We start from the raw sequence: 20194 nt of genomic DNA on the forward strand, positions 1-20194 counted from the left end.
CTGGTAAAGATCCTTTGTGGAGATTTTTCTTAAGAAAATGGGGAACTCCTGGCAATGCTTTATTTATTAATATTATTAATGTTAACAGTTCAACAGCTGTGCCTCAATTTTTATCATAGAGATTTTTCAACAATACTGAGAAGTTAAAGGACTTGCTCAATGTCACACACATTCCCCAGTATGTGTTAAAAGTATTGCTTGAATCCAGGGTCTGCTGATTCTGAGGGTGACTGACTATTTAGGAGCTATGCCTTTTAAAAACAATTAGACACTTTAAATCTATTCTTTTTGTCCTTTGAAAGATGAGGTATGACCTCTAATGAATGCAGTGGATTGCTTTTGTTGACTATTTTGGTAGAAGATGAAGAAACATTGTAATTCCAGCTGTTTGAATCAATGAACTGTTTTTTCCTTTTAGTTGAGGGCACATAGGCTCATTTACTCAGCTTTTAGCCTTCCATAAGTCATCAGTATTCATAATGTATTCTTAGTTCTCTTTCATCTCATTTCTGCCTTTTGTTTTTTAATGTTTTTTTGTTGGCTGATTTAATCTTAGCTTTTCAGGTCATCCAGGCCTTTCTCTTTCTTCTTTCAAAACCTATAATTATTTGTTTTTTTTCTCATCCCATGTCTTTATCCTCTGAATTCATCTTCTTATTTTGGCACCCATATCCCTCTAATAAGAATATCACAAAGCCACAACTGATAAATAATTAGCATCTTAAATAATCTTTTAAACCATCTGGTTTTATTTGCACGTCATTTACTCTACCTCATTTCATTATTCCAATTAATGCAATTGGGATATCGCATCCCTTCATTGCTATCAACCACTAAAATGGTCAAAAATATCTTAAAACTGTTCTTTTTCTTTAAACTTTAGGGATAGTCATAAAAGGGTACATATACTTGAAACCCTGATTGTAATGGGTTTTATTGGTTAACCTTATTGAAACATTTTGATTCTGATTTTGTATTATTTTAATTTCATTAGATATTCTAATTCACCTGTCCAGAGTTACTTATGTTTCTATTCATTTTATCTTGGTACAGCTTAAAAAATCAGTTCTTGGGGCAGCTGGGAAGCTCAGTGAATTGAGAGTCAGGCCCAGAATCAGGAGGTCCTGGGTTCAGATCTGGCCTCAGACGCTTCCTAGCTATGTGACCCTGGGCAAGTCACTTAACCCCCACTGCTTAGCTCTTACCACTCTTCTGCCATAGAACCAATATAAGTTCTATGACAGTAGTTAAGGGTTTTTAAAAAAAAACAGTTCTTCAACTTCACATCTTTTAAAGCTCCTTTTTTGAAGATAGAAGATTTTTGAACACAATATTATCTCGTCATCTTTATTATTTAAAGGAATAGAATGATCTTTGAAAATTGTAGCTGAATTTGTAAACTGAACATAAAGTGTTCCTGTTGTTGATAAGCATACTCACAACAAATTCTGTGTTGATTTGACAGCAGAAACGCAGGAAAATAGGTGAATTTTTTAAAAAATCTGCTGGGAAGTTACATTCTTTGACATTATATGTTTTAAAATATTTTCTTGAAAGTGACCTTCACAAATTCAGCACCAGCATAATAAATGAAGTAGAGAATCTATCAAATTCTAATGTTTGAGGATATGAAAATTATTTTTCTCCTAATCCATCCTATTAGAGTTTAGCATGTTTAATGTAGTTTAGTAGCTTTCCTTTTATTATTTTCCATGGACCAATAAATATTTATTCTACATTTCATATATGCTGAGGTTTTTTTGTTGTTTTTTGTTGTTGTTGTTGTTGTTGTTGTTGTTTTTTTGGTGCTACACCTGTGATTTGTCTGTGTGAAGTTTCTTCTCCCCATAGTGATTGATAACTTTTCTGTAATTTTTCATCTTAATCTCTTAGGACAATGACAGAGAGCAATCAACAGTCTGGCCTCTGGTTATACAAACTATAGATGTGTGACTCTATTTTGAACCTTAGTCTTCCTAGTAGTTAGATCCATTGTGCTTCATTGTTGTTTTAAAAGAGAAGGTAGAATATGGACACATTTATAATACAATTTGAATATATGTATCCAGTGTGAAAGGTTAAATTTGTGGGGTAGGGTTTTGAACAAAAGTCAGAACAGCTTCTAAAATACAAAACACTTAGTTTATTATTAGGAAAATATAGATGGGAAATAGAAAGGAGGAAAAGTGAGAGTGATCTCATAATAGCTTATAACTATACCTAAGATCCCAATCCTAATGAAAATTTTTCTAGAAAACCCTAAATCTATCTGCCTTCGAGGGCAGTTGTTTCTGCCAGAGCCAGACTCCGGCCTAATTTTTCTACATTCTATATCTATGAATATACCCACTGTCTATCTACCTATCTATTCAAGATAATCAATAATCAATAAGGCTATCAAGGCCTTAAATCTGTTTCTCTGACTCCAACTGTCCCAGAGAGAACAAGCCATACACTCTTCTCCCCAGGGGACCCAGAGACAAAAAAATCCCTTTCCAACTGCCTGCAACTAACTAACCACTCTTAGTCACACCCTTCTGTCATCAACTGACAGCCTGCACAGCAGGGGATCTCTTACTAAAAAATCTCATTACTCCTTTGCCTCTTAAGTAGAAAAAGGGAGAAATTAATAAAAACTCTCTTAACACCAGGTACAAAAATGCTTTGAGAAATTTGAGTCTGGAAAGATCCTACCTTAGAAGAAACCTTGGGAAACTGAAGAAAGAAAAAACCATCTAAACTGTGGCTTGAGTTGGTTGGATTTTAGGTGGAAATAAGTTTTTGAAAATGTAGCCTAGTGTTGGGGCAGCTGGGTAGCTCAGTGGAGTGAGAGTCAGGCCTAGAGACAGGAGGTCCTAGGTTCAAACCTGGCCTCAGCCACTTCCCAGATGTGTGACCCTGGGCAAGTCACTTGACCCCCATTGCCCACCCGTACCACTCTGCCACCTATGAGACAATACACCGAAGTACAAGGGTTAAAAAAAAATGTAGCCTAGTGGGATGGGGGCGGAGTGGCCCTGTCTTTGTTTGATATGCTTTAAAATTGCCTATTTCCTCTCCTCTATTCTTGTTGACTTCTTAAAATGCAGAATTTTATTTTTATACATGAGCCTTCTTTTGGTGATCTCTTCTACCATGTTGCTCCTAGAATAGAATTATCTGTTGTTGAAGCTGCAAAGTAACAATGTGCTTGGAATCTAGTGCAATAAAATATTGCTTTCCTTTGTAATTATAAAGAAAGACAATAACCAAATGTTTGATAGAGGGGAGATAGAAAAAGTCTATGTGGTGACTTTTTCCTCTGGCATTCCTCTCAGGGCCGAATATACACTGGGAGACTTCAAAGGGTGTCACCCCGAAACTGGGTGACCTGGATAGTTGCGCTGCCCCATAGGAGTTGGGGGTGAGGCTTCCCTATAAGAGGAGATATGTTGTACCCCAATCCAATTCTGAATAAGGACAGGGTTCACACAAACCTCTCCCCCCTTTCCCCCCCCCAATCAGTTCATTTCACAGCCGGTAGTCCAGCTTCAGGATGGAAATAGCCAGACAAAGCTGTGGTTCCTCTCTCCTTTGTTGTCTCTCAGGCGCTCTGGAATGCTATCTGACTGATGAATGGCTTTTATTATTCTTATTTATTCTTATTTTATTATTAATTAGCAATTGGAGGGAGGGGTAAAGGGCAGAGGGATTTTGGGGACCCCTTTTCTCTATTCCTATGGGGTCCTTCACTTAGGTGGGAAACCCAATGGTTCCCACTTCTAAGCTTCTTCCCCCGTCCCTTCTCCTTCTATTTCTATCCTTTCCTATAATTGTAAGTTTTGACTGAAAGAGGGTCTCTCAGCAAGTTGATGATGGGTGAAGAAGACTCCCAAAATGGAGTTCAAACACTTAGCTGACTCAATGGTTGAAGTCTTGATGGATGAGATATGATGGAATGGCTTTGATCAGGGAATCAGGGCTTCAATTTCCAAACAAAGATCCTCAGAAAGCCCTCAGGACTGGATCCAAGCTGGAATGTTCTCTTCCTCTCTCCTCCCAGTCCTCTGACCGAAGACCTCTCCTCTCCTTCTTCCTCAGAGAAATTCTCAGAATTCCCTCTGGTCTCAAGAGTCACCAACTGTCAGCTACTCCTTTTCTGGCTCCTTTTGTCCCATCCCCCTTGCACAAATCCCATCCTTACACCTTTAATAGGGTAGAAAGTATTCCCAAAGAAAGAGATATGTGTTTGCTTGGTTCCCTATTAAAATGAACATAAACTCAGTGAAACTGAAATGAGTGGATTCTGGCATTCTGAATTATTCAAATATATTTAATGAACTCTTCATACACGGGCAAAATTTTAATGCTCATAAAATGTTTAACTACCATAGTCACTCCAATAAATACTATGAGCCTTCTTTAAAAAACAAAACAAAACAAAACAAAACCATCAAACATTAATCCAAATGTTGCCACCTTATCACTAGTATATAATTTATAAGAAACAAAGTTGTCAGAAATATTTGTTCTCTTCATTATTTACTTGATGAAGATTTTCATTGGCTTCTCACTTACTCTTGCAGGTATATTTAATAACTGTATTATTACTTGATAGTTTTGGACCAAAAATTTTAAAATGAACAGTACTGTTCTTTAATTTACATTTAGAAAATTGAATATTTTATTTACTGTTTAGACAGATTCCTAAGACAACATAATTTAATTTCGACTCTATTAACAAGTAAAATATTATTTCTGAGCTTTACTTCAGAATTCAATATCTTTTTTTGCCACATTGCCCAAACCACATATTTAGAGCTTTATTAAACTGATCAGTGTATAATTTACACATAGCAATGCTTAAGTTTCTTTGGAGAATGTCTTATTTTTTTAAATTTCATTTAATGATAAAATAATAATGGAGAATGTATCTTAATTTATAAAAATTTATTAAACAATAAAACCAGACCAGAGAAAGAAAAGGCACCAGCCATATGTGGCTGGCTATTCCCTTTGCAGGCCTCCTCTCCCAACCAGCTGTGCTAGCTCCTCCTGAAAAGCCATTAGCCCAGCTGAGTATGTGTGCTGGGGCTCCCTGAGCTTCCCTACTTTGGCCCTCTGTTAGCCTCCTTCCCCTGAGCCATCTGTGAGGTCACACTAAGACACCTCCTTCTCCCATGGTTCCAGGTAAAAGAGACCTACTTCCTTTTCTCAGTACAATTTTATTCTTATGATTCCACTTTTCTGAGTTCTCTGATTTGATGGACTCTGAACTCAGACCTGATCAGAGATGGATCAGAGACAGGTCAAGAGCCAAGTGTCTTCTTGGCGCCAGGGAGCCAAGAGACCTCTGACTTCTTCCCCAGAGACCCTCTTATCCTTAGTAATTTGTTGACAGATAAAGCATCAGCTTTTGTTCTTATTTTAATCAAAGGGTAGAGTTGAATTGCAACCTAATTCAATCAGAGGATGGGCTATTTTCAGACAATAAAAAACTTTCTTTTTAAATTCCAAGAATCTTAGCATACTAAGAGAAAGAAAAGGGGTGCAGACTAGTGCTAAATTCTCATAACATATAGAATCCTGATATGTTAGAAATGGAATAAATGTCTAAATATCTAATCCAACACTAATCTCTTTTGTACATTAAGGAATCAAGACCTAGATTGATGCCTTGTTTATCAGCTTATTGCATTATTTTGTAGGATTTTTATGATTATTGTGTTGCATTTTGCATATATCCATCATGTCTCTTCTGAAAAGCCATGGTAGGTAAAAGAGAGAAGTTATAGGAAATTAGTTGTAAATTCTCATAGTCACTCTTTGGGAAAACATCAGAAGAGAAACTGAAATTATTAGATGAAATAAATTTATTCTAATTAAAAAAATTTCAGTTATATGTAAAATAATTTTTTTCCATAGTGGTCATTATTTTAAGAGCAAAATCATACATAACCAAAACCCCAAAATAAAACCAAAAATACACTTATTATTGTGGAGGGCTTGCTGTGGGCCCCTGTGTTTGGGATAGATACCCATTACAAGAATGCAAGACCCCAAACTTGGCTTAAAAATAGAGAAATTTATTAAGTTGTTAGTAATGTTAAAAAGTCGGGAAATAGGTTCAAGAGTGGACACTACATTCTGGGAGGGATGGATTCTGGGTTTTTTTATAACTTCTTGACAACAGGTGCTATGTGACTAGAGAAAGGACTGTGATGGTATGAGTTTGGGCAGAAGTGGGGATTGTTTGTCACCTGACTGGGGCTAGAGTGATGTGTGAAGACACAGGGGGTTGCTGGGCATAGTTTTGGTGACAAGTAGATACCCTTCATTACAACCCAATGGTATCAGAGCATAACCAGAAGATGTATATCTGTGTCCATCTCAAAATCCAGGGGAGCATCCAAAGGGAATATTTCCCTTAAGGATCTTTCCTTATTGTGAGCCTCTGCTGTCCAGAAGGTACCTTTTCCTCAGCATTACAAGAATACAAGGAAGGGAAGGAAGTTTCTTGCTTTCTTTTTTGACCTGAAACACTTCTAGGGTTTGGGCTATCCAAGGGAAGCCCAGCGTCCAATGCCAAGATGACACCAACAGTTCTTTCTTTATAGGAGGATTACAAGTCCTTATCATAAGTCTTTCAGGATTGTCCCAGAACATTGTACTGCTGAAAATAGCCAAGTTTTCACAGGTGATCATCATCCAGTATTGCTTTTATTATGTATAATGCTCTTTAAGTTCTGCTTATTTTGCTCTGCATCAGTTCCTGAAGATCTTTCCAGCTTTTTCTGAAATCTTCTTGGTTATTATATCTTATAGTCCAATGGTATTCCTTTACCAACTTTGTATTTGCTTTGTATTCTTATAAATTTCATTCAGTTCTCTACATATTTGAGAAATGAGCCTTTTGTCAGAAACACTTGCTATGAGATTCCCCCCCCCCCAAATTTGTTGCTTCCCCTTTACTCTTCATTGCATTGGTTTTATTTGTACAAAACTTTTAAAATTTAATTTAATCAAAATTATTTATTTTTCACATTTTTCTCTATGCCTTGTTTGGCTATAAATTCTTCCCTTTACCATGAGTCTGAGGGGTAAACTTTTTCATGTTCCTCCAATTTGTTTATGGTATCACCCTTTATTTCTAGATCACTAAGTTCCCATTTTGGTTTTATCCTGGTGTACAGTGTAAGATGTTTGATCTGTGCCTAGTCTCTCTACCTTACTGTTTTCTACTTTCCTCAGCAGTTTTTGTCAAGTAGTGCATTCTTCCCCCCCAAAAGCTTGTATCTTTGTGTTTGTTGAACACTTAGTTGCTATCAGCATTAACTGCCATGTGTTGATCCCATTGATCCACTTTATTTCTTATTGCCAGATTGTTTTGATGATTATATACTTTGTTCTATATACTCCTATATAGAACAGTGATATCTGACACAGCCAGGCCTCCTTCCTTCATTTATTTTTTCCATTAATTCTCTTAATATTTTTGGTCCCTTTGTTCTTTTAGATGAACCTATATTTGATCAAACTGTTTCCCAACTTCCTAAGAGGTCTTATAAGGAGTTTTTCCTTAAATAGGTTATGTTATTGGATTTAATATAGAGTGGTAATGATTTGATTTTGATTCTTGGTCACCTAATGTATTCTACTGATCTACTTTACATTTTTAACCAGTACTAGAAATTAACCATTACTTGAAATTTTTGATACGTACTACTTTTATAATGTACTATGAGGTTTGGGAATGCTGTTTTTCCATTGTTCTTATTTTCAATCATTTACCCTCAGATTTCTGACTTCTTCTTTAGCTCAATGATTTTTTTTCTAGATATCTAAAGTAACCCATGACTAATTTAGTATTACTGCTAAATCAGTAAATTAATTTTGATAATATCATTTTTAATTAAATTGATATGATATAACAAATATTTAATTGTCTTCCTTTATTCTTATAAAATATTCTTTTTTAGGATACTTATGACAATCTGTAATGTACCTTTGCAAGTAAATTCCTCAAAACTTTATGCATTTTTTTTTTTTTTTTTTTTTTTTTACTATTTTAGATGTGATTTCATCCCCCCACCCCCCACCCCCCTTTTGGCTTTCCTTACTACTGACAAAAATATTGACCTTTTATCCTGCTACTTTACTGATACTATTATTTTCCATTAATTTGGCTAATGTTCACACTTTAAAAAGTAAACTGCAAATCTACAGGAAATAGGAATAAATTAATTCCATTACTTTTTTTAGCATATATTTTTGTTGTTATTCAATCCTGACTATTCCTGATCCCAAAGATCACAGCATGCCAGACCTTTCTATCCTCCACTACCTCTTGAAGTCTAGAAGTTCTTGTTCCTTGATTCTGTGACATCATCCATTTCAGCTTCTGCCATCCCCATCTCTTTTTGCCTTCAATCTTTCCCAACATTAGAGTATTTTCCAGTGAGGCCTGTCTTCTCATCATGTGGTCGGAACATATCAATATTTGGCTTTCCAGTGAATAGTATAAATTAAATTCTTTTAAATTTAACTTGTTCTTCCTGCCCCAAGGGACTTTCAAAAGCCTTTTCTTGTACCACCATTCAAAAGTGCTGAATCTGTGGTACACAACTTTCATTATAATCCAGTCCTCTCAGCTGTTCATCACTGTTGAAAAAAACCATAACTTTGACTGTAGAATTTTGTTGACAAGGTATCATCTCTTGTTTTTTAAATATGCTATAAAGATTTGCCATAGTTTTTTCTTTCCTAGGAGAAAGAATCTTTTCATGCTGCAGTTGCCATCTGCAGTGATCTTTTAGCCCAAGAATATAAAATCTGACACTACTTTAATTTCTTGTCCCTCCATTTGCCAGGATGCAGTGGAACCAGTTGCCATGCTGCCATCTTTATTTCACTCATAGTTACTTGCTGTCTTTTCCATCTAATGAGTAGAAATCAGTTGGCAGTCCATAGAGATGACTGTCTCTTTTAGAGGGGTTGTTTTCCCTGATAATGACTGTGTTGGCATGGATGGAAGTGTAGGACCTGTGTTCTGGGGTTGGAAGGAAGAGGGATGTGGCCACTCCTAGGCAACTCCCTTGCTACTGTGTTGATCATTCAATTGCTAAGATGCTGCATGTATGTGTTTATATTTATGTCTAATTGAACACAATTTGTCATTTGTTTCTTAAATTTATTTTTCTTCAAAATGAATGATAAATTCACTGATCTATTTTCTTCAAACTTTTCTTTCATATAAAATATAATTAACTTATTGATTCAGGTTGAATTTATTTTGACTTTGAATATGAAGAATGGACCTTTCCCTTTTTATTTTGCCATATTGCTATTCAAAACTTCCTAAGAGCATTTAAAAACATGAACTCTTTCCCATTCCTTTGATACTAACAGGTTTATGGAATGTTTATGTGAATTCTATTACTGAAATATCTACTATATTTCATCGATCTTTTCTTTTTAATAATTTGTCCAGGTCTAACTAATTTTGATCACTGATGCATGTATATTGTTTTCAATTCTTCGTTGACAAGTACCTGCCAATTAATAATCCTTTATCTAAGAGTACACTTTGATTTTCTTCATCTCATATATTTTTGCTTAATGACTTTAGTGATATTTTCTAAGTTCTATAAAATAATTTAATAGGATTGTGATTTTTGTTGCATTAAATTAATATACTAGTTTTTTGCTATTTTTATCCCTTCTAAATATAAACATAGATGTTGATTGTTTGGGGGAGGTGGAAGAACATGGAAAATAGAAAAATAACATTTTGGAAAGTAGCCAATTGGCCAACCCTTCTCCATAGATAAATTTTTCTTTTTAAAAAAGAAATATTTGTCAATACTTATGATCTTTACTTTAAATTTTTTTTTACATTCATGCCTGAATCCTTTCCCTGTATCCTACCAGAAAGCCATTCTTTTTTAAAACTTTTAAAACCTTTTTTCAATTATATATTTTTGACATTTGATTTCTGACATTTTGTGATTCAGATTCACTCTCTCTCTTTCCCTCCTTTTCTCCCTCCATCCTCCCCAGGGCAGTTAATTGTCTGATATAGGTTGTACCAGTGAAAGCCATTCATTTTAACAACAATAACAAAAAAATTTAAAGAAAGCTAATAAACATCAAAAATTCTATACAAAGAAATAGTATGGAATTATGTATTGCTTGTGTTATATATTGACACACTGGTATAACCTTTATCAAATTCTTCATTGTTTTGGTGGGGGGAGGGGAAGAATGGGAGGGAAGGAGAGAGGGAAAGAATCTGGATTGCAAGTTGTCAGAAAACAATTGTTTAAAATTGTTTATACATGTAATTGAAAAAAATATGCTGTTCTTTAGAAAGTGAGGTTTGTCTTCTCATCTCTTCTTTTGTTTCTACTTTGTTTTTTTATGGTTTTTCCAGATTTCTGTTTAAATTGCTCTGTGGTGGTCTTTCCATAATTATATAGTAAAGTAAAGTATATTTCTTTCCTGGCTCCATTTACTTTGCATTACTTAATATAAATCCTTCCACAGTTTTCTATATTCATCAGATTTATTGTTTCTTATAGTCCAGCAATATTCCACAATATTTATGTATCACAATGACTCTTTGTTGACTTTTCCACTCAGAATTAAATTGATGATTTCTGTGATCATTTTATAGGAAAGGTTTTGGGAAATGTTTTTCCCTCTACCATCTTAACAGAGCTGAAACAGAATTTTCCTGAATGGGAAGCAAAGTGAATCAGCATTCATATAATGACTACTATATGCCAGACATTATGCTGGCATTTTAAGAAATATTACCTTGTTATATTACATGTAATATATGTAAGTGTAATATTACACTTCCAAAAATCCTGATGAATAAGAGTTATTATCCCTTTTTTTATAGTTGATGAAACAGGCCACATATGGCGCGGGTGTCTATGGGCAGATTTGGCCCCAATTCTTTTTGACTGTGGCTCAGTCCCCTTTGCTGTGCCATCAGCTGTCCCCTGGCTCCAGGTCTAGCCTTCTGCCCTCTGTGCTACCAGCTACCCTAATTGTTGCAATATAAGTCCCTTTGTTACTTTTAACATTTCAGTCAAGTCTATTTTATGCGTTTTGTATCCTTCAGATTCTAACATTGTGTCCTCAAAGGAATTTGACCACAGACAAGCCATCAGCCATTGATTTATTACAGAGATAGTTTCTAATATTCTGATAGATGGGGACCAGGGTTCAATGTGGACAGTCTTTGAGTCTTTGGAGGTCTTCCTTTTGTTGTTTTACTTTTTTTGACAGGAACCCATGCATTGAGAAAACTAGAAGCTTAAATCAATAGATATAAGTATTTGAAAAATGATCATTATTTCTCTGTATAATAATGCTTAAGTTATATATGCAACATATACATATATAAATGTCCAACCTGTTCTATTCAAAGCTGTATTGTTTGTCTTTGTCCCAACATCTTTTCTGTTCTTGTCTATATATTTTAAAATGCTTCTGTGAGGCTCTTTTTTTACCCTTTTCATAGCCTTATTGCTGCCCCTTTGTTCCACCAATTGAAAGAAATAAAAATAAAATTCTTGTATTATATGTGTATATGTAAAGAAAATTAACTCTCATATTGACCATTTAAAATGCATTATTTATTCTGTAACTTAAGTTATATTTGCTCTCTGTCAGATGGTGGAGAAAGGTCTAATCATGGCTGTTCATTTCATTTATCAGAAGTATTAAATTTTAAAGCTTCCCCCCCCCCTTACATATAAAGAAAATGATTCTGTACAGAGTGAAAAGTTATCTTTGAGACTACTTAAGTGATTTTTATGAAGTCCCACAGCCAGTTAGCTATATTGAGTATAGAGGTAGAGCCTGTATCATTTTGGATCTTACAATGTAAGAGGCTATCCAAGACCGATTTTTGACTAAACTGCTTTCCAGTTCCCATTTGGATCTTGTTAGAGAGGCTCTTGTAGTTGGGTTTAATGAAGATGTGTTCTGTTGTGTACTGTTTTTGTGGTTTTGTGTACCTTTTTTGGTTCTATTGCTCATTTATGATGTACTTTTTAAAAAGCAATTATGAAATAGTTTTGTTGATTAATCCTTATAATTTGAGTTCTGGATGCCCTTTAGGTTTTTATTTATGTATATATATATATACATAAATAAAAATAAAATTTTATTTTAAACATTTATCAATATTCATTTTAAACCTGTTTATATGCTTCATGCCCCTATTTTCCCCTTCTTCCCCCCCCCCCCCCCCATGGCCGACGCACATTTCCACTGGTTGTAACATGTGTCCTTGTTCAGGGCCTATTTCCAAATTGTTGTTAGTTGCATTGGTGTGGTAGTTTCAATTAACAATGGTAATATTTTTAAATATTGTTTTCTTTTTAAGTTTTGAGTTCCAATTTATCTCTCCCTTCAATACCACCACCCAATGAAAAGTCAAGCAATATAATTTCAATTATAAATATGAAATCATGTATCATACATACAAAATAATATAAAACTTATTTCCATATAGCTATAGTTCAAGAAAAAAGAGAAAAAGAAAATTATACTACAATTTTACTCAAATTCATTAATTCTCTGGAAGTGGATAGCATTTTTAAAATTATGATTTCTTTGGAATTATCTTAGATCATTGTATAGATTAGAGTAGCCAAGTCTTTCACAGTTGATCATTATTGAAACACTTCTATTGTTATGATGATCTCCCAGTTTTTCTTATTTCACTTTGCAATTAGTTCCTACAGTATATATCTTGCCAAGTTTTTCCCCCTTCTTTATTTTCCATCGCACAATAATATGCTAGAACTTATTCATTAATTCCTTAATTGATGAACATGTCAATTTCCATTTCTTTGCTACCACAAAAAGCTGCTATAAATATTTTGTACATATAACTCCTTTTCCCATTTTCTTTGATTTCTTTGGGATACAGATACAATACAGTGGTATTGCTTTGGCCCTAGTCCCAACTTATTCCTCAGAATGGTTGGCCTGATTTATTTGTCTACCAGTAGTTTATTAGTATACTTATTTTTCCATTTTTCATTGAAGCTTTTTTCATTTTTGATAGGTGTGAAATGATACCTTAAAGTTTTTTCACTTTGCCTTTCTCTAACAAGAGTGGTTTAAGAGCATTTATTCATATGACTATAGATAGTTTTTATTTCTTCTTCTCAAAACTGTTAATATCATTGGACGCATTTACCAATTGTAGAATGGACCTAATTTTTTAAAATTTGACTTAGTTTCATACTAAGTATTTATTTGAGAAGTGAGATCTTTATCAGAGAAACATGCTATAAAATTTTTCAATATTATTTGTGATATTTTTTAACAATGTAATTTCCTTGGTTATTATCCTTTTTTATTAGGGCTATTTTTACTTTTACTTTGTCTAAGATTATGATTTTTACTCCTTCCTCTTTTCCATTTAGTCATTTATATTTTTAGGTCTTTCTTTTATTCACTGAATTTTTATGTCTCTTTTACCGTTACGCTAATGATGTTTTTAAGGTTTTATTCTCTTCAGTATTTTTTCTGCCTCTTAGTAAATCTACTAATTCTCCTTTTTCATAATTTTCTTGCATCACAATCATTTCTTTTCCTCCATGATTCTTGTCTAATTCTTTAGCTCTTCCAGGAATTCTTGTTCTGCTTTGATCTAATTAGCATTTTCTTTGAGGTTTTGTAGCTATTTTCACATTGTTGTCTTCTTCTGAGTTTATGTCTTCTCTTTCATTATGATTTCTTTTTAATGACAAAATATTTTTTTTTTTTAGTTTGCTGATTTTTTTTTTACCAGCCTACTTCTTGATTCTGAAATTTTTGTTAAAGTTGGGCTCTGCTTGCTGGGAATTATGTAGGCATGGCCACAAGTTTAAGGCTTTTTTTTTTTTTTTTTTTTTTTTGGGTGCTGCTGTTTTCAGAGCTAGTTCTAGAAGTCTGCAAGTTTTTTTTTTTTTTAATTTTTTTTGCTTTTCCAAGGAGGTGTGATATAGGAAAGATGTGGTCACTGTTCTACTTGTCTGTGCTTTGGTTTTTACTCAGAAAAGGCTTTACTCTCCTGTAGCCATGAGTACTAGTGCGCTCTTTGCCTTGGAACTGTGGCAGCCTGTTTACTTGTGACTGACCCCCATTGTTCTCCCCTACCCTAGAACTGAAGCCTATAACTGCATATAGACAGAGTTCTCAAACAAGGTTGGCTGCACCTAGTACCAATAGAGCGACATACCCTATAGTCTCTTTCTGACCAGTTGTTCCCTGAAAAATGGCTCACTTTGGCCTTTTGTTGGCTCTACTATTCCAAAATTTGATTTGAGACATTATTTTAAAGTGTTTTGTTGAAGAATGTTAAGGAAATTCAGCTTAGTTCCCTCTAATTTTCATCTTGGCTGTCCCCCACTACCATATATATATATATTCTTCTTGAGATTCTAGACTTAATCTTCAGAATAATTAATTTTTTTGTTCAATTAAGTCTAAACAAAGCTTAGCCAATCATTCAGCAAGCATTTGTTAAGCACTTGTGGACCAAGCACTATTCTATTTACTGGAAATACAAAGAGAAAAAGGAGACTGTCAGTTTTCTCAATGAGCTCACTGTCTATTGAGGGTGACAACATGGCCAGGTGTGGGTGTGTTGGGTGAGTGTTTCTGTGTGTGTATTTGATTATATGTGTGAAATAGAAGGTAATTTGGGAGAGAAGATGGAAGCAACTAGTGGATCAGGAAAGGCTTAATATAGAAAATGCCATTTGAATAGCTTCTAAATAATAAGAGATTCTAAAGAGGTAGAGAGAAAATTTATTCCATGTTTTGAAATAGCCATTGAAGAGACTACAAAGCCTAAGAACTGGAACAATGTTATCTATATTTTCCCCTCTGTCCTTTAAAATTTTTTTTCATAGTACCTTTAACTTCAGATTGAATTCAAAATTATTTTACATTGTAATATTGATAATTTATTAAAATTTCCTCAGGAAATAAAATAGAATTTTTAAATTGTTGGTATATTTAATTTCAACCCATCTTTCTATGTTCTCTAAAATATATTACTAATATTATTACTAGTAGGTAGCCTATAAAAATATTTTAGAAAGTTTCAATGCAATTTTCCTCTTTCTATTTAGCTAAAGGACACAAAGTCAGCAGATCAGAAAACAACACTCCTCCATTTTCTGGCTGAAGTATGTGAGGAGAAGTATCCAGATATCTTGAGTTTTGTTGATGATTTGGAGCATTTAGATAAAGCTAGCAAAGGTATGTATTGATTCATTAAAATTTTGAGTGTTCTAGAATGCCAATGATCATCAAGAATTGTTAAATGGCAATGAAAGGTAATGGATGATAGATGCTTTTTAAGAATTTTTGAAGAAAATTTTTAGATTTTGTATTTGTAAACATCTTAATTTTAGATGTGTTGAATTATATTTGATTTTAATTATGAGAATGGGAGCAGTATTATTATTTTTTTTTTTAAACCCTTACCTTCTGTCTTGGAGCCAATACTATTTATTGGCTCCAAGGCAGAAGAGTGGTAAGGGTAGGCAATGGGGGTCAAGTGACTTGCCCAGGGTCACACAGCTGGGATGTGTCTGAGGCCAGATTTGAACCTAGGACCTCCCGTCTCTACGCCTGGTTCTCAATCCACTGAGCTACCCTGCTGCCCCCAGCAGTATTATTTTTTAATGTTTTTTTTTTTACATCTTTTTAACATCCTGTTTATGGAGCACAGAAATTACAAATGACCTGTACTTTTAAATGTTCATTGTCCCAGGAAACCTTACTTGTCACTGATAAGAGACTTTCTTAATCCCTCCTTTACTATTCTTATTACTTCATGCTCCTTCCTTCCTTCCTTCCAAAATTTTGATTCCCAGTAGCTCAGTGGAGTGAGAGTCAGGCCTAGAGACAGGAGGTCCTAGGTTCAAACCCGGCCTCAGCCACTTCCCAGCTGTGTGACCCTGGGCAAGTCACTTGACCCCATTGCCCACCCTTACCAATCTTCCTCCTATGAGACAATACACCGAAGTACAAGGGTTTAAAAAAAAAACAACAAAAAACAAAAACAATATTTTGATTCCCTACTTTTGTTGTTTGATCCTACAGATTCCTTGCCCAGACATCTTCTTACTTCCTATTTATCTGGCCCTTTTCCCTATATATGTATAGTAACCTAATCATCTCTTCCATTTTGCCTTCCAGAACCAAATTGGATTATAAGACCTTAAAGGAGGGCCTCAAGATTTAAGCTTGAGCCTTTCTTCTTCTTCCCCCTGGGTTATCTTACCTTTCTTGCTTCTCAGAACTTGTAATACAAGTCTCTGAAATTTATATAAATATGACACTAAAAGTTTGATTATTTCAAATATACACGAGTAATCAGTGTCCATATACCCATTCATGATGTAAATTATGCCTTTTACAACAATACATATTCCTAAAGAATTGCCAAAGAATTTATCATGCTTTGGCAAACATGCTTTTGATTATCTGAGCTTATCCAGGCTAGTGCTGAATGAAAGACAGTCAGTCAGTCACTAGGTCATGCTTCAGTATTTCGAACTTGAGTCCTTTCAGACCTTGTACTCACTAAGATAGTTTCTAAGATTCAGGGTTACCTTTATATCAAGGTGAGGGCTTGGCTCTATTTGAAGGTACTACTACAGGGCGACAGAATAAAGCCACTATTTTATTATCTACTAATTTTTGATTGATCCATAGTAAGAAGAATTCAGTCTTCCCACAACTTATGTAATAATCTACAGTGCAAAAATACTAATAAATAAGTTAATAGAACTTTGTTATTTCTCTATGCCATTTAGTCTGGTGCATGGAGGATTACACAGGAAACCCCTTTATTTCTAGTATAAAACATAAAATAAATATGGAAATTGTCAAAATTGTTTCCCCTATGAATATTTGTAAATTATGGGCTTTTTTGTTGTTGTTTAGTTGTATCTTAACTCTGACCCTAACCCAAACAATGTTGATATAGTAACCTGAAGTAGTTGTTCTTGTATCCTTCATGATCCTATTTGGAGTTTTCTAGACAAAGATATTAGAATGGTTAGCTATTTCCTTCTCCAGCTCATTTTGTGAGAATGAGGAAGCTAAGACAAGCTCAGTTCTTCCAAACTACAGTCCTGGTGGTCTATTCACTTTGCTACCTAGCCATCTTTCAAATCCCTTTATAACCTGCTCACTTCCTACCTTTCTAGTCTTCTTCCTCACTCCTCTCCAAATGCTTTGTGATCATTGACGGGACATTTCTTCTCCAGATTCCAAGGCATTTTCAGTGGCTTTCCTTCCTTGTTTCTGACTCCTTACTACCTTGACTTTCTTAGAGCCTCAGATAAATTATACCTTCTACAAAAAGGCCTTTTCCACTCCACTTTAATCTTAGTTCCATCCCTCTGAGTCTACCCCATCTTTATCTGAGAAAACATCTAGATAGAAGAATTCACCTGTGTTTCCTTTAGAGACCTTAAGTTTTGTTGATTAATTTGTTACCCAGTGGTGGAAATTGTTCACAGAGTTCTTTTTAATTGTTGTAATCTTGTGTTTGAAGATTTATTTATTATATTCATTTAATCAGTACAGATACAACTGAAGTGCACAGGTGATTTTCAAAGTGAGAACAAAGGGCACTGCTTTCATTGTTTTAATAAAACATAGGAAATCAAGTAAAATTTTATGCTTTGCTAAAAATGAAGCAAAACTTGGTTGAATACCTGAGTAAAAGGAAAATAGTGCTTGTCATTAGGGAAATATTTTCTGAAATGAACAAATAAAACTAGCTAAGCTTTCTTTTCCTTTTTTAAAAATGCTTATATTCTTATCAAAGTGAATATTCTCTTCAATGACAGAGATTTGACATATCTGTACCTGCTTATCCAATATAACTCTTTTCAATGTTGGCTGAAAATCTCTCCATAACAGGTGAAATGCTTTCCTCTCTGACTCTTGAGATTAGGTGTATAAAAGTGGAGCATACACACCATTACCTTACTTTTTTCACCCTTTTTTTCTTGTTACATTAACAAACCTCCCTGCTTTTCTGATGATGCACAGCATCCTCCTCCATACAGCTCAACCTTGTCAGCACGTTGCAGCATATTCCTTTTCTATCATGAATCTCTTCATTACGCTATTTTAATTTTTCAGAGTTGGCATCAGAGTTAGTAATGTATTCCATTTTTTTGTTGTTATTTTCACTATAAACATTGGGTAATTTTATAGATTTCCTGTTTCATTCTATTTTGGCAGGTAACTCCTAAGACCATCCATATGTGAATGGGATAACAGATACTCTTTCTGCGTTTTGCAGGCAGCTATTTACTATGTGTTTGAAGTATAATTATGCTAGCTCACAGACCATTTCCTACTTTAGAGCAGATTTTTGATATAGTATTTTATATTATAGTACTTTCCAAGTGATAAGTAAATTGAGATTTTGAAGAAGCAGATGAAATATTTTTGATTTCTAAGATGGAATGTTTGCTTATGAGTATTTAGTTTGATTTTACATCATATATTATCATTTATTCAGAGTTTCCTCATTTGAAATCTCTTAATGAGCTATAATGAATTAGAAAGTACCTCTGTATTTGAAAATAACATCCTGGTCATTAGATACTCCTAGATCAGAAGAGTGAATTTTCATTTCAACTAATGAGCTTTGACAATTATGACATTATGACAATTTCTCAAGATCAACTTCATTAGGAATGTTTCTTTTCTACAATACAATGGCATGTACCTTTCCATTAGTGTTTCATTGACAATGTTTTGGATCATTATTATATCTCCATATGTCATTATAACGTTTCTTTTTTTTTTTAAATGGACTTAAAGAGACATAGAAATTACCTCTTCCTTTCTTTTTGTTGAGTAAAAAGTTAAATCAATTCATATCTTGTTCAGGCTTTCATATTTACAAAAGTACAGTAGTAAAAACCAAACACTTTAATCCACTATGAAGCTGGAGTTTCTCATTATTGGATAGAACATAGAAACAAAATTACTGATATTTGCTTAATTAAAATTTTGTAGCAATTGTATTCTATTGTATGTTAGTTCATCCCAGTCATAAGCTTATTAGGTATTCCCAGTATTTCTTGAGATTTAGATCATGACTGTCATATTTTTAAGCCTTTAGCTCTTGATATTGATTAGTGAACACTTTCTGTTTTCTTCTATTTTCCTGAAATGTTCAGGGCAAAACCGACATAGCTTTAGGCCACTGCGATGGCCTAGCAATTTACCAAGGGCTCTTATTTTTTCTTTTACCTTTCCTTTTCCTAGACTTTTTTTGAGAACCAGAAATCCCCCCATAGTTTTCTTGCTTTACAAAAGAATAACTTCTGTTCCTCTGTTACACTACTCTGTTCTCTATTATCTGACCCTTTTTCATTTCATGTGTAGGACATAATGGATCTGAAAAATCATTCACCCAAATAAAGGTACCCCTTCTTAGCACTGTCAGTTATTAGGCAAGACCAGAAGTCACAGTGCAGTATAAAGAGGAAAAGAAGGCAAAACTTTATTTTAACTCTTTTAGAAGATTGTTTTATATTTCTTCACATTTCCTCTTAGTTGATGTCTTTCATTTTAAACTTGAAAGCAAGTGGCCTCCAATTACTTTGTTTCTTTTAGAGGTTCTCAGTTGTAGCAGTGATTATGGGTATTACAACATTGTTTAATGTCTTCAGTCTATTGGTCAAGTGTAGTTAAATTAAAAAAATCTACTCTCCCTAAAGTCCTCCCCTCCCCATAGTAAATAATGCTTGGGATTTGCTGATTCCACTCTTACATTTTAAAACTATCTATAAGCATACAAACAGTCCCATGTGGTAACTACTTGTGTTTTGTTTTGTTTGTTGTTTTAATTCTTACCTTTTCTTAGAATCAGTTATAAGTATTGATTCCAAGGCAGCAAGGCATAAAAGTCGTAAGGGCTAGGCAAACTGGTATTAAATGAATTGCCCAGGAGTCACATAGGTAGAAAGTGTTGGAGGCCAGATATGAACCTGAGACTTCTGTCTCAGAGGCCTGGCTCTCACCTAGCAGCTCCCTTCTAATTTTCTAAAAAGCACTTTGACAGTTGTTCTAATTGATACTTCTGTACTCTGCTTGCCAATAAAATTATCTTGTGGAATCTTGTTTGCTTGATTTTCAGACCAAATTTTTTAGC

The 20194-nt window shown here is 34.2% G+C and overlaps 1 protein-coding gene across 1 annotated transcript in view; it reads left to right on the top strand.

The window, feature by feature from the left end:
• DIAPH3 (diaphanous related formin 3) overlaps positions 1–20194 on the top strand; it is a 423660-nt gene that overhangs the window by 216344 nt on the left and 187122 nt on the right. Inside the window, exon 22 of the mRNA XM_044670603.1 lies at positions 15129–15258. Within this exon, the coding sequence (XP_044526538.1) occupies positions 15129–15258 (130 nt within the window). The remainder of the gene's footprint in view (positions 1–15128; positions 15259–20194) is intronic.

The sequence above is a fragment of the Gracilinanus agilis genome, chromosome 3 (genome assembly GCF_016433145.1).
Source record: "Gracilinanus agilis isolate LMUSP501 chromosome 3, AgileGrace, whole genome shotgun sequence".
NCBI lineage: Eukaryota > Metazoa > Chordata > Mammalia > Didelphimorphia > Didelphidae > Gracilinanus > Gracilinanus agilis.